This window comes from Euprymna scolopes, chromosome 36 (genome assembly GCF_053919585.1).
Source record: "Euprymna scolopes isolate OS-2025 chromosome 36, ASM5391958v1, whole genome shotgun sequence".
In the NCBI taxonomy this organism is placed as follows: domain Eukaryota; kingdom Metazoa; phylum Mollusca; class Cephalopoda; order Sepiida; family Sepiolidae; genus Euprymna; species Euprymna scolopes.
In genome coordinates this window covers 18557767-18570951 of record NC_136517.1, presented here as the reverse complement: position 1 = coordinate 18570951, position 13185 = coordinate 18557767, and the positions used below count along the sequence as shown (strand labels likewise).

Sequence of the window (13185 nt, the reverse complement as noted above, 5' to 3'; positions counted from 1 at the left end):
CTAGTCTATTAAAAATTACATGCTCAGAGTTTTCCCCAGTCAGGGCGCCTGATCAATAAATGATCAAATATTTCTGTGATCGTTAAAAAAAAAAATGTGGATTTGACTGAAATAACTCATTTTCTTTTTATGAAATTTCAAATTAATTTTAATTCTTCCTTTTCAGGTGACATCTGTTGAAGACATCAACGAAGATTCCTTATCTTTGTTCGGATTGCTTGAACCAAAACTTGGTGAGCATTTTTCCTTTTTTTATTTTTTTTTTATTTTTTTTTTTTTCAAATCTTTTTTGTTTTAAAGATGATGTTTGTTTTTGTTTTTTTTATTTGTTAGCTGAAAAAAAACAAAAGATAACACCATAGTCAGTTTGAAAAATCTGATAAAAAGTTAACTCCAGTGCCTGCAAAAATAACTGACTCCGAACTCTTAACTTCAGCAGAGATCAAGGGTTCAGTTTTAAAAGAAGGCATCTAATTCGTGACTCAATTTTAAATATAATTAAACTTTTAGTTTATAGGAGGCAATACACTGCAGATGTGTAACGAATAGACACAAACTAAATAATATAATTGATCATTTTTAATTCAAGAGGGATGCTCATCCATCAGAATGAGAAAGACTTGGAGGGATATGGGATGACACATGCTGAATTGTGGAGCAAGGGTTACGCAATTTCTAACCGCTCCTTTCCTGAGTTGGCACTGATTGATTTCAATGGCAAGAAGTCCAGGACGACCGGAAACAATGCTGAGATAAGCAGAGAGTACATACAGTACTTTGTATTCCCAAATGGTCACCCATTTTAGTAATGACCAGGCTCGAGGTGATCTAATGGGAACTGGTGAGTCAATGTAATTATGCCATATATAGAGGTTATAATTGGAGAGTATGTAAAATCTTGAATCAGAAATGTAAGAAGCAAAATGAGTTTAAAAAAAAAAAAAAAAATGTTTTAACCCATAAACCATCTGCATTGATTAATTCCCAAACATTTTTTTAAACGCATAAACACCTGTATTGATTAACTCAAAAACATTTTTTTCCATTTTGCTTATTTGAATGAAATATACTTCCTCCCACCAGAACTTAGTAACGTGTCATTTCTTGCATCTTTTCAGACCTTCTTATTTTAGGACTTGGTAGTTCCACAGCAAATATCAACATGTCTGTTATACAATATCTTCGCTCAAGGAAGATTGGGGTAGAAATTTTGCCAACTGTAAGTAGTCACTGGTGTTTCATTTATCTCTCTATATCTAAAAGTGTGGGTCTGTCTGTTTGACTGTCTGTCTCTGTGTGTAAGTTCTTTCCCTATTGACTTTGATGTTTTTGAAATTTAATACAAATGCACTTTGTCTGAGAGTGTTCTTAGATAGGTTTTGTATCAGAATGCCTCAGATAAGTATCAATAATCGAAAAAATGCAATTAAAGAAAGAACAGTTTAATTTTGACCAAAGTTAGCACTCTTATACAGCCTAACATCATATTGCATTTTAGAAGTTTTATCCCTGCACAAGCAGCAAGACCTGGCTGTTTTACTTGGAATTCAAGATTTCTTTATTATAATATAGAAGCACTTAAAGCGGATGTTTTGACTGGAAGATAAAACCTTGAGATTTTCAGGCTGACATTCTACCAACTGAGCTATTTGGACTGTCTTTTAAATCAACAATAATTAACAGAATGATTATAGCTTTCACGTTTCACGTCATAGATTTATGATTTATGCGATGCTTCAAAACCTGAATGCAAACAAAGGCCAGCAATGACCAAGATCTTTCTGATTCTCTTTTGATCTTGAGAACAACGTGGTGTGGTGGGGAAAAAGGTGGCTGGTTAATTTTAATGCAGTGAAAACTAAGTTTCTCTTCTTTCATCATAAACGCTCTGATCTCCATCATGTCCCAATTGAAATCAATAGCTCTCGTCTTTGGGAAGCTCATTGCCTCACAAGTTTCTGGGATTGACCTTCACTCCTGATCTGAAATGGAGCATGTACATCAAATCTGTTGGCAAGATAGCTGGAAAAATGGTTGGATCATTTTACTGCTCTAGCAGGCATCTCACTGCCGATGCAATCCTCTATCTGTATAAAATGGTGTACTATTGCATCTAAAACCAAGCTCCTAACTTTACATCATCAACGCTCTGTTCCTCATCTAGCATCAATTGAAATGGATGGCTCTCGTCTTGGGGAGGCTTCATGTTTTGACAAGCTCCTGGGTTTGACCTTTACTCCTGATCTGAAATGGAACACGTATATAAAGTCTGTTGCCCGGGCCGCTGGGAAAATGGTAGGATCCTTCTACCGCTCCAGATGATATCTCACTACTGATGCAATTATAACCCTAACACCCTCTCTGTCCGAGGGCCGGGCCGCATCCGTCGCTATCCTGGTTCACGGGAGCATACTTGTGATGTACTTCTGGCCGTGTTCGTCGCTCCCAGCTCACAGGACCATAGATGCAACCCAGCAGGGCTACATTCTTACTTGTCTAGTGGTCGACCCCTCAAGGGTGACCAGACTCTCACTGGTCACTGGAAAATATCTTTCTGCTGCTCAGGGCACGCGAAATGTGCATGACCCTAAGTCTGCGTGGCAACATTGTCGATTTCAGCCGTCACTCTGGCTTCGTGCTGGATCCAGTCTATCTCTTTCATCATCTGGCTTCAGGGCATATCTGAAATAAACTGCATTTTCATTCAGGCCGGCAATCGAGAAAGAAAGAAAAACTCTGGAACATTTTTATATAACGAAACAAAATAATTATTCATAAATCGTTTTACACTTGTTTATAGTCGAGTTCTTTGATCCAAGCTTCATGATGCAGGTTGTATAACTTAAGTTCCTCTAATTAATTTCCCAGCTAAGAACAAGAGCCTTTCAACTTAGCTCTTATGAGGGTCCCCCCCCCCAGGCAGGGTGAGAGCGATGTGGACGCCTCGAATGCCAGCCAGTAAAAGGGACCCTAACTCTAAAAAGCCAATCGTTTTTATCAAATCAGAAATTCCCCTTCCACCTTTCTGGAGTTATTCTTTCTTTTCTCTTAGAGCTTATCTCTACCAGACCTCAACCCCCATCTGCACTGAGGTTTTTACTTATTACCAATTAGGCATGATTAGTCACCCTAGGTCGAACAATGCCTGGCGGCGACCCCTCACCCCAAGCTGTCTTTCATATCGCTCAACAGGGTTTTAAAAACAACCTTTTCGTTGTTAACAGATATATAACAGCAAATGAGACAAAACAAATTATTATTTGTTTTTTCTCTTTCTGACAAAATCCCATATACATTTGTTTTGTCCCAATCAGACATTAACACCCCCCCTCTTCTGCCCTCTCTTCCTCTATTTGAAAAACAAGACCATCTCTTTTGACATGTAGATAATTCCAAATCTGTCTCCCTTCTTCTCTTCCTCTATTTGAAAAGCAAGATCATCTGGTGTCGCCAGGGATCTCATCATACAATTCTCTATCTCTATAAAAGCCAAGTACGTCCAAAGATGGAGTACTGCTGCCACATCTGGGCTGGAGCTTCAAAAAACAGCCTATCCTGCCTTGACAAAGTACAAAATAGACTTAGTGGGGGATGCTCTCTTCTCTTCCCTGCAACCTCTTTCCACCAGAAGAGACGTTGCGAGCCTGTCTTTGTTTTATCATTATTTTCATGGCAAGTGCTCGTCCGAACTCCAATCTCTGGTCCCTCCTCGCCAATCCTTCTAAAACCACTGTCGGTAATTTCCCCCACTCTTTATCTGTGCCTAAATCAAAACGTAGATTCTATGAACATAGCTTTTTTCTGAGAAGTGCACGCCTGTGGAATTCTCTTCCGTTTGCCTGTTTCCCACCTGACTACAACTTGGACGTCTTCAAGTCCAACATAAACAAATTCCTGATTAATCGCCCCCTTAAGTAAGACACTTTATCAAATCTCCAATACCAACTATTACTACGATATTATCCCATTGATTATTGTACACAAAATAACCCTTATCTCCGAGTGGCTTACTTGATAAGTGGTGATCCCCCATGTAAAAAAAAAAACAAGGAAAACACCTGGGAAGGAGCTGCTCAGTGGGCCCTATTCAGCCTTGATTGAGTTCAAAACCGGCTTTGAAATCTAGTAGGTGATGCCCTTTTCTCTTCCATACAATTACTTTCCCGCAGAAGAGACATTGTGAGTCAGTCTCTGCTCTATCGTTATTTTCATGGCAAGTGCTCGATTGTACTTGAACCTGTGGTTCCCCCTTGCTAAACTTTCACAAAAAACACTCGACTAGTTACAACCACTATATACGATTTCCCCCACTCTCTCTGATACTGTAAAGTGGACCTGAGGTGGACTTGAGTCACTAAGTGCTGTGAGGAGGGGGGGTGGCAATAGACAAAGGAATAGAAAACAATAGATAGGAAGTAACAAACAATGAATCTCTAGGTATTTTTAGATCGAGCTTTTTAGAGTTGACATGACAATAGAAACCTACAGATAAAACAGGGAAGGGCAGCTTCCGGTAGCCAGGGGGAGGGGGGGGAGACCTCATATACTAATGTAGAGGAGACAGTTAGTTGACAACAAGATGCCTGTCGTGGCGGATGGAAGTTGGACAGTTTTAGAGTTGACTGTGAAACAGAAATAGAGACGAACGTAACATGGATAGAACAGAGAGAAGACACACACACACACACACACACACACACACACTCACAAGTCCAACAGTCAATTATATGTGAACATTGGCGTTTGTGTTTTTCCTTTCTTTGTTCCATGATTTATTATATTTCTACTTTTGTGAAACCACGTGTGTCCCCATCGACAGTCGCCAGCGAGAAAATGACGATCCGGCCATAAGAGGAATAGTCGAACAAAAAATCCACAATACACAATGTTGGGAGTCAGCGATCTGTCGGGGCCGCGCACATCTGGTCACGTTTGTGCCTTAATCTAAATGCAGATTCCATGAACAAAGCTACTTTCCCAGAACTGCCCGTCTGTGGAACACTGTTCCACTGACCTGCTTCCCAGTTGGATATAACATGGTAGCCTTCAAATCCAATGTAAACAACTTTTTGTTGAGCCATCCCCATAAATAATCAAATTTATATTATTAACGATTACTACACTACCACCTACTTTATCAATTTACATGATTTTTGGAATACAATGTTTTCTTTCCATCACGGGTATGTACATCATACAGACTTTTCAGTTATAGTCAGGTAACGTATTTCCTAATTTCCGGCATAGCGCTATCAGAAGCTGTTACAAGGCAAATCAGTTCCTTCACTCTTTTTCTCTCCCATGTGCATGCACTTTTTTTTTACATTGTTTTTCCAATCTTTTTATAATTTCATTAACATAGATCTTTTTTTTTATTTAATGATCACTGACTAGTTATTTTGGTCTTATATTTAATAAAATTAGGGGTGTTTTTTTTTTGGTTTTTTTTTAAGAATTATTGAAAATGCTTTTTAAAATATTTAAAAACTATTTTGGGAATATTATGTCTTAGGTACGTTTTTTTTATATAATGTTTGAAAATTTATTTTGATTTCAATAATTTTTATACTTTCATAAACATATTTATTATAAAAATTAAAATAAAAAAACAACTTTTATTCTTAGAATTAAAAAAAACAAAAAACATTTTTATAATTTCATAAACATATACAACGAGGTGAAACAAGTCTTTGGACAAAACAAAAATGCTTATATTATTTAATTAGAATTCATTGAGATGAGTATTATTTATTAATTTTATTTATTGCGGACAATTATCCTCTTCTTTTTAATTGTTGTTTCACTAACTATTCCTCTGGCCTTCGTCAGGTGGTAACCGCAACGGATAGGAACTCTGAATCTCCTGACTGCATTCACTGCAATTACTGCCTTCGAGCCCATGATGCAGTTGATAGACGTTGAATCTCTACGGTTCCAGGTGAGAATTGTCTGAAGATAGCGATTTCAATCCTACCCAAAGCCGACCAGAGGCTTACTTGGCCAAAACGTGGTGAGACGACAACAACTATGGAAGGCAGTAATTTCAGTGGATGCAGTCAGGAGATTCAGAGTTCCTATCCGTCGTGGTTACCACCTGACCTGACTTCGATTATTTCAATTTTGTGTGAAGAAAAGCAGTTCCAAATCATAATGTTTCTTCCTCCATGCTTCATGGTAGAGATAGTGTTTTTCATGTCTTATGCAGAACCGTCTACATATCAGATATGACTTGCATCATTATTGCCAAATAGCTCAATTTTGGTCTCACCCGATTGTATCACATTATCAAAAAAAGTTGTATCCTCATTGATATACTTTTTGGCAGATTCTAGTCTTGATTTAAAGCGAACTCTCGTCAATAAACGAGTCTTGTGAGGTCTGCGAGGCTTGAGACTTTCTCTGTGAATTCGTTACTGGTGGTCATCTTGCAGACACTGGTGCCCATGCTGCTGAGATTTTTTTTTTTTTTTTTTGCAGCTCTTCATGGGTCACAAAAGGATCATTTCAAACAATTCAGAAGATTTTTTTTGCTGGCACCTTTCTGAACTTTTCTGAGGAGCTCCCAACCATAGCATGTTTTATTTTTGTGGTACCTGACTCTTTCCACTTCTTTACAATGTACCCTACAGTACTAACAGGAACATTCAAAGTTTGTGCTATACATCAGTAGCGTTTATTCTCTTTATGTGCTAAAATAATACGGTCCTTTATGGACTGTTCGAATTCCTTTTGCTTTGCCGTGTTGCAATGTTTTCTGAGAGAGATTTGAGCAGAAAATGACTAGAAGTTAACTGAAGATCAAACTAGTACCTTCTAGAATGATCTGGAATGTAAAAAAATGAAAATTTAATGTTTAATAATGAAAAAAGAAGGCTGTCCAAATACTTGTTTCACTATCTATTTTAGGAAATGTTTAATAACTGTTTATTTTCTTTACTAAAATGCAAAAAAATGAGAGAAACTAAATTTTTTTAATGTGAAAATTTTATTTTATTATTTTGTTTGATATCATTTGTACTAAAATTGTTGAAAAATAAACATTTTTGTGTTGTCCAAACACGTGTTTCACTTCCCTGTATTTCTTATAAAATTTAAAATAAAAACTTATTTTTTAAATTTTGTTATTTAAAGTTCAAATAAAGACTAATTGTGTTATTTTTATCTATAATTTTGTTAATTTTTATTGTATAGTTTTCAATAATGTCCTTTTCTTATATTTTATTTCAATAAATTGTTTTACAATGAAAAATACTGAAGAACAATAAAAGTGAAGGAAGCACTGATTTGCCTTGTCACTTTTTTTCAGTAGCAGTCACACCGGAAGTTAGAAAGTATGTTAGCTGACTATAACTCACTTTTCTTTATTTTGGTTTTTCAATATAAGGTCAATTCTGGACAAGCATCAATTATTCAGATGAATAATTTATCTAAAAGTTGATTTTTTTTTTTTTTTTTTTTTTTTTTTTTTTGTCACTTTCACAAAAGAAGGATTGGGCCTAGTTTTGCACTTTTCTCAATAACCACGTCTTGGGTTTTTTTTTTTTTTTTTCTTTGGTTAAATTTTACACAATCATTAGTCATGGTGAAAGTAAATTTTTGCCAGAACGAATTTTCAGGAATAACTTTGGTTACCCCCCCCCCAGAGGAGTATTATGGGGGTAAAATTACCCCAAAATCGTTTGTCTGTTCATTTGTGTGCCCTTTTCTCAATAACCACACATTGGATTTTTTTTTAAATTTTGCACAAACATTAGTGATGGTAAAAGTAAACTTGTGGTGGGAGACCTGCATGCTTGGCTTGTTCTTAAAAGCATTAATCTTTCTTTTTTTTTTTTCTTTGCCTCATTTTGTCTTTTTAGGAACATGCCTGTTCCACATTCAACTTTTTGAATGCTGAACACCGCTGTGTAGCTGCTGCACTGATCCCACCAGAATATGCCAGCATACAAGGCAGCCGGGGAGCTACGAGAACAGATGGCATTGTGACAAAAGACATGATGGAATTTCAATTGGGAATTTTTGACGTTGAGAAGGACACGGAAGAAGAGAAAAGACTTACTGAGAAATTGTACGGAGAGAACAATGAAAATCTGTGGAAACAGTGGTATTCAAATAAACGTCGTGTTATTCATGATGAAAGCGATAAACATGATCCGAATGAATATCTTCGGCAAAATGAAAAACCGCCGTCAGATCAGAATAAATAAAAACTAAAAATAACAAGTCATTTTTTTTTTTTTCTTGGATTTAGAAATTTTATGATTATTCATCGTCGGACTACTGTTCTTATCTTGAGTGTGATTTTCATGTTTCGGTCGATATAACCTCCGACCTTCTTCAGGTGTATCTGATGAGGTGTAGATGAGAACAGTAGTCCGATGAATAATAATACAAATAACCAATCCTCATCTCAAAAATTTAGAAACGTCAGATTTAGAAATTGTTTGAATGTTTTTAATAATTTTTGGTATTTACAAAAAAAAAAAAAAAAATGCTCTCTCCAGTTGCACATTTTTGATAGCATGTATGATTAAGGAACATATCATACACTACCCCCTCCTCTCTCCCCGAAAATAGGAAAGCAATACCTGGAAGGATATCATCCTCATCCTCTGAAGATTCTATTGTTGGCATTGGTTTCCCTGATATTTTTTTAGTCAGAATTCTTTCTAGAAAGACATTGGGTACTTACGGGATGGACAATGAAAATATTGTCAACATTCTAAGTGAAATTGTGTTTTTTGTGGAAACAAACTGGATTCGATCTTGGGACATCCAGATTGTCAATCTGTCATTAACCACCGTCAACTCCCAGAAGGATATTATGGCAACAGAACAGATACTACACCACCCCCTCACCATATTGAGGAATAAAAGATAATAGTTCATTTCAAACAAACATTCAAAATTTCCATTTTTATATATATATATATAAATAAAATTACACACACACACACACACACACATATGAGAGAAAGATATGATGTTGGTTCTTCTTGGTGATTGATCAAGTTTTATTTTTAAATAAGAAAATTACATTTTATGGCTAACTAACGATTGACACTAATCTGAAGGAACAAGATAATTCTACAATAATTCAAACTTCTGCAAGATTTTAGAAAACCATTCTTAACAAAAAGGAGACAGAGGTGACATTGATAAAAACTCAAATTTGTTTTAAAATTATCTTCTTTATAATATATATATATATATATATATATATATATATATATATATATATATATATATAGAGAGAGAGAGAGAGAGAGTCTTAAAAACTCTTTAACCTTGAAAACTATATAAAAATATTTTATAAAGAATTAACTTTTAATTCTTTGTTGGAAAATTTTGTCAGACAATCATTTAATTTCCTGCAATCGCTGAACAACCTGCTTTCTCATACTAACAATAGTCCTGTTTTCAGGGATCATCAGTTGTTCACCATGAAACACTGTTTTGGGGATTTAAAAACAATATATATGAATTTATGATTTAATGTTAGTATATACATATATATATTAAAAGGAACTTTGTGTGTCAGTTTGTTCCCTATGGGCATGAAAACTTTTATTAAATTTAACACGAACGTAACTTATGTGCCTGGCAGTGTTCTTAGGTTTTTCATGGGAATGTCTTTGATAAATATTGACAATCGAAAGTATTCAATGAAAGTAGGAACAGGAGATTTTAACCAAAGTTAGCCTAATATCACAAGTGCATTTGAAAAGTTTTATTACAAGCTGAGAAGCTTAGCATCTAAAATCAACAGTAGATTCTTTGATATGACAGAGGTGCATTTGAAATGTTTCTGTTTCGAGCACAATTGAACCAGGATACTTAAATTTGTCATTTCAAACTTTAATTCAGCCCCCCCCCCCAACCCTTGGAGGGGCATAAGCCATCTACAACTTTTGTAGATGTTTTTGTAGTGAGTTCTTTTTACGGGGTGAGGATGCTGGCCCGACGCCCAACCTTCCCAGAAGGTACTTACAGCACCTAGGCTTCCCAAATGGTCACCCATCTGGTACTGGCTAGGCTCAACGTTGCTTAACTTTGGTGATCTGGCGAGAACCAGTGTGTCAACATGATTGTGCCGTAATTTAATTCAAGTTATTATATATAAAAAAAATAATTTTATAAAACTGCACAGTAGGTTCTCTACAGTGCAATGTAGACTACAATGTATTGTGAATTAAGTCACTGCGAGAGGTACATGAAGCTTCCTCCAGATGCACTGGATTGGGTTCCCAATGCAATCAATCGATTTGATTGAAAATTGGTCGATTTCACCCATTTCCATGGCAATAAAAATATGGGAGTGTGAAACATTGTGGGATTGAATGATCATTCAATCCCACAAAAGTCAAGTATTATACTTCAATTCTGCTCTAAACAAAAACATTCATTTCGAACGCACTCCATCATATAAAAGAACCTACTGTTGATTTTATATGTCTGGCCTTTCTGCTTGTGTGGTAATAAAACTTCTCAAATGCACTTGTGATGGTTAGGCTGTGTGAGGTTGGTCAAAATCACCTGTTCCTTCTCTCATCAAATTATTTCGATTATCAATATTTATCATCCAATACAAAACCTATCTAAGAACACTGCCAGGCACATGAAGTATAATAGTAGAGATGTTTTTTACTTGTGTCAATGTGATTTGATGGAAGTTCCATTTTAGGAACAGTACTCTTCAGATCTGGATTCAACTTAAATTCAAATGTGCATATAAAAGCCGTTAGTGAAAACTATTCAGCAGTAAATGAAATAGATTTGAAATTAAGTTAAATTCTTTTTTTTTTTTTAATTCACTTCAAATCCTTTTTTCTTTTTCTTTTTTTTAAATTGTAGGGGTCAGTATTAATATATTGTATTTATTTGCTTCCCCACCAAAGCAAATTAGGCACAAGGCCGTTTTTAATGTGGGGTAAAAACCAGCTCTCCCAAAAGTAGGCAAAAAGCGGGCACTCTGGTTACCAAAAATAATAATTATCCCATTATAGAGGGTTTCTCCTCCATTGACTGGTACAAATTACCTTAAGTGCAGCATCTGCAGAACAGATACTACACTTCAGTATTAATATAGTTATATTTTTTTATTATTCCTGTAGTGTCTGGGTAAATCAGTTGGTTTATTTATCTAGTCAAAGGGAGATAACTCTGCCAAGACGTTGTTGTGTGTATTATTTATCTTGCTCAACTTCACTCATTCCATCGTTTTATATCTTAGTTTGCTTCAGTTTATGTTCATTATACCTTTGCATTGTATTGCCTTCTATTAATTAGATTTTAATTCTGATTAGCTACAATTCACCTCTCTTGCTCAACTATGTATTTCTCTCACTCCTCAATCTATATTCAATCACTGATAGATTTTAACATCTGGCTTTTTTTTTTTAATAGCTAATTTGCAGTGTTTGTACATACCATAAATAACTATGTAAATTAGATAGCAAGATATTCATAAAGGTAATATAAAAGTAAAACAATTCATTGTTTTTAGTTATGAGAGGAAAATCGGATTATAGTCAGCTAACGTACTTCCTAATTTCCAGCGTGGCTGCTACTGGAAGTGGTTTTACTCTCCCCTGTGCGTTTACTTTTTTTTTTTTTTTTTTTTCAAATTTAATAATTATTCAAGTTTATTTTGGTCTTATTTTAATTAAAAATTACTGAAATTATTTTTTTTTTATTTTTTTAAAGAATTATTGAAAACACTTAAAATCTTAAACTATTTTGGGAATATTATTGAAATTTTGTTATTTTGATTTCAAAAATTTTCTTTTTATACTTTCATAAACGTATTTATTATATAAATTCGAATAAACTTTTTAAATTAAAACGCATTTTTATAATTTCATAAACATGTTTTTTTTTTTATTAAAAAGTGTAAAGAAAGACTAATCATGCTAATTTATATTGTATATTTTTTCAATAATGTCATTTTATTTCAATAAATCGCTTTACAATAGAAATATTAAAGAACAATAAAAGTGAAGAAACTCGCTTCCAGTAGCAGCCACACTGGAAGTTAGGAAGTACATTAGCTGACTATAACCGGAAAATCTTTGAACAGATAAATCAGTTTCTAAATTTTCAAATAAAATAAAAATGTGACTCAGTGGGTTACAGGTACAAAATGTGACTCAGTGGGTTACAGGTACAAAATGTGACTCAGTGGGTTACACAAGTACAAAATAATCTTAAAATTATGGCAATGGTGTCTAAGTCTATATCTTGTTAATTTTTTTTTTTTTTTTTATTATGCTAAGTAGTAATACCCGTGTTAACATACTTCTTAAGTGTTCCCTTCATCTTTTTAACATGATTGTCACTGATGGTATGAATTGAGCTTATATTCAGAAGATATAAAGTTTTATAGAGTACTAGCAGGGCATTTAGTGTTGCCCGGTCGTAAAATATACTTAAATATATTTTAATCTATGCAGATTTCATATTTATTATTATATTGTACTCAATATATAGTAGTGATTTCTAAAGTAAAATAAATAAATAAAAATATTTAAAAAAAAAATGACTTGGGTACCATCAATTAAAACTGGAACAAAAACATATAGCGCTCCAGCCTTTAGTTATTACCATTTGAGCTATTGTCAGTTGGATATGAAATAGCTAAAAATGAACCAATGTTAATGTGTGTGCATATATATATATGTGCGCATGCATACAAGGGAACTTCAAGTCGACTAACACCTGTAAAGTTCCAATTTCTTACAATTTTGACCTCTTAGTAGCTATTCCCCCCCCCCCGGGTAAATGGTCCACAAAAAATGCAATTATTTGACCCAGCTTGCACCGCTCTGCGACCTCATGTCATGATTGGGGTAAGGAATACAGTTTGAAAAATATAGACAGACATAGCTAGTTTTATAAGATTTGATTCCATCTTCTGCAATTATAAAAGTGAATTTCATAAACGCAGAAAAGATTCTAATTCAACGTTTCCAGTCATTTTGACATTTCATTTTCTTTTCTTCAATCCGATCTGATTAGTTTAGGCAATTTCTGATATGGATGCTTCCTATTAATGAATATTTCCAGCCATACAGTTTGAGCAAAACATGTCAAAAAGAACAGAAGTCACGAGATGCACACCTCTGCCTGACAACATAAGGATGAGCCAGTCTCATCTGAATCTTACTTCTCCATGTTGTATAAAGT

At 34.7% G+C, this 13185-nt stretch overlaps 1 protein-coding gene and 1 pseudogene across 1 annotated transcript in view; one reads left to right on the top strand and one right to left on the bottom strand.

Annotated features, from left to right (window-relative positions):
* LOC145260377 (NADH dehydrogenase [ubiquinone] 1 alpha subcomplex assembly factor 3-like) overlaps window positions 1-8223 on the top strand; it is a 29016-nt gene extending 20793 nt beyond the window's left edge. Inside the window, exons 4-6 of the mRNA XM_080118323.1 lie at window positions 167-233; window positions 1119-1219; window positions 7860-8223. Of these exons, the coding sequence (XP_079974449.1) occupies window positions 167-233; window positions 1119-1219; window positions 7860-8207 (516 nt within the window). The 3' untranslated portion in view covers window positions 8208-8223. The remainder of the gene's footprint in view (window positions 1-166; window positions 234-1118; window positions 1220-7859) is intronic.
* Window positions 8224-9984: 1761 nt separating this feature from the next.
* On the bottom strand, window positions 9985-10101 carry LOC145260911 (5S ribosomal RNA; annotated as a pseudogene).
* Window positions 10102-13185: the final 3084 nt, after the last annotated feature.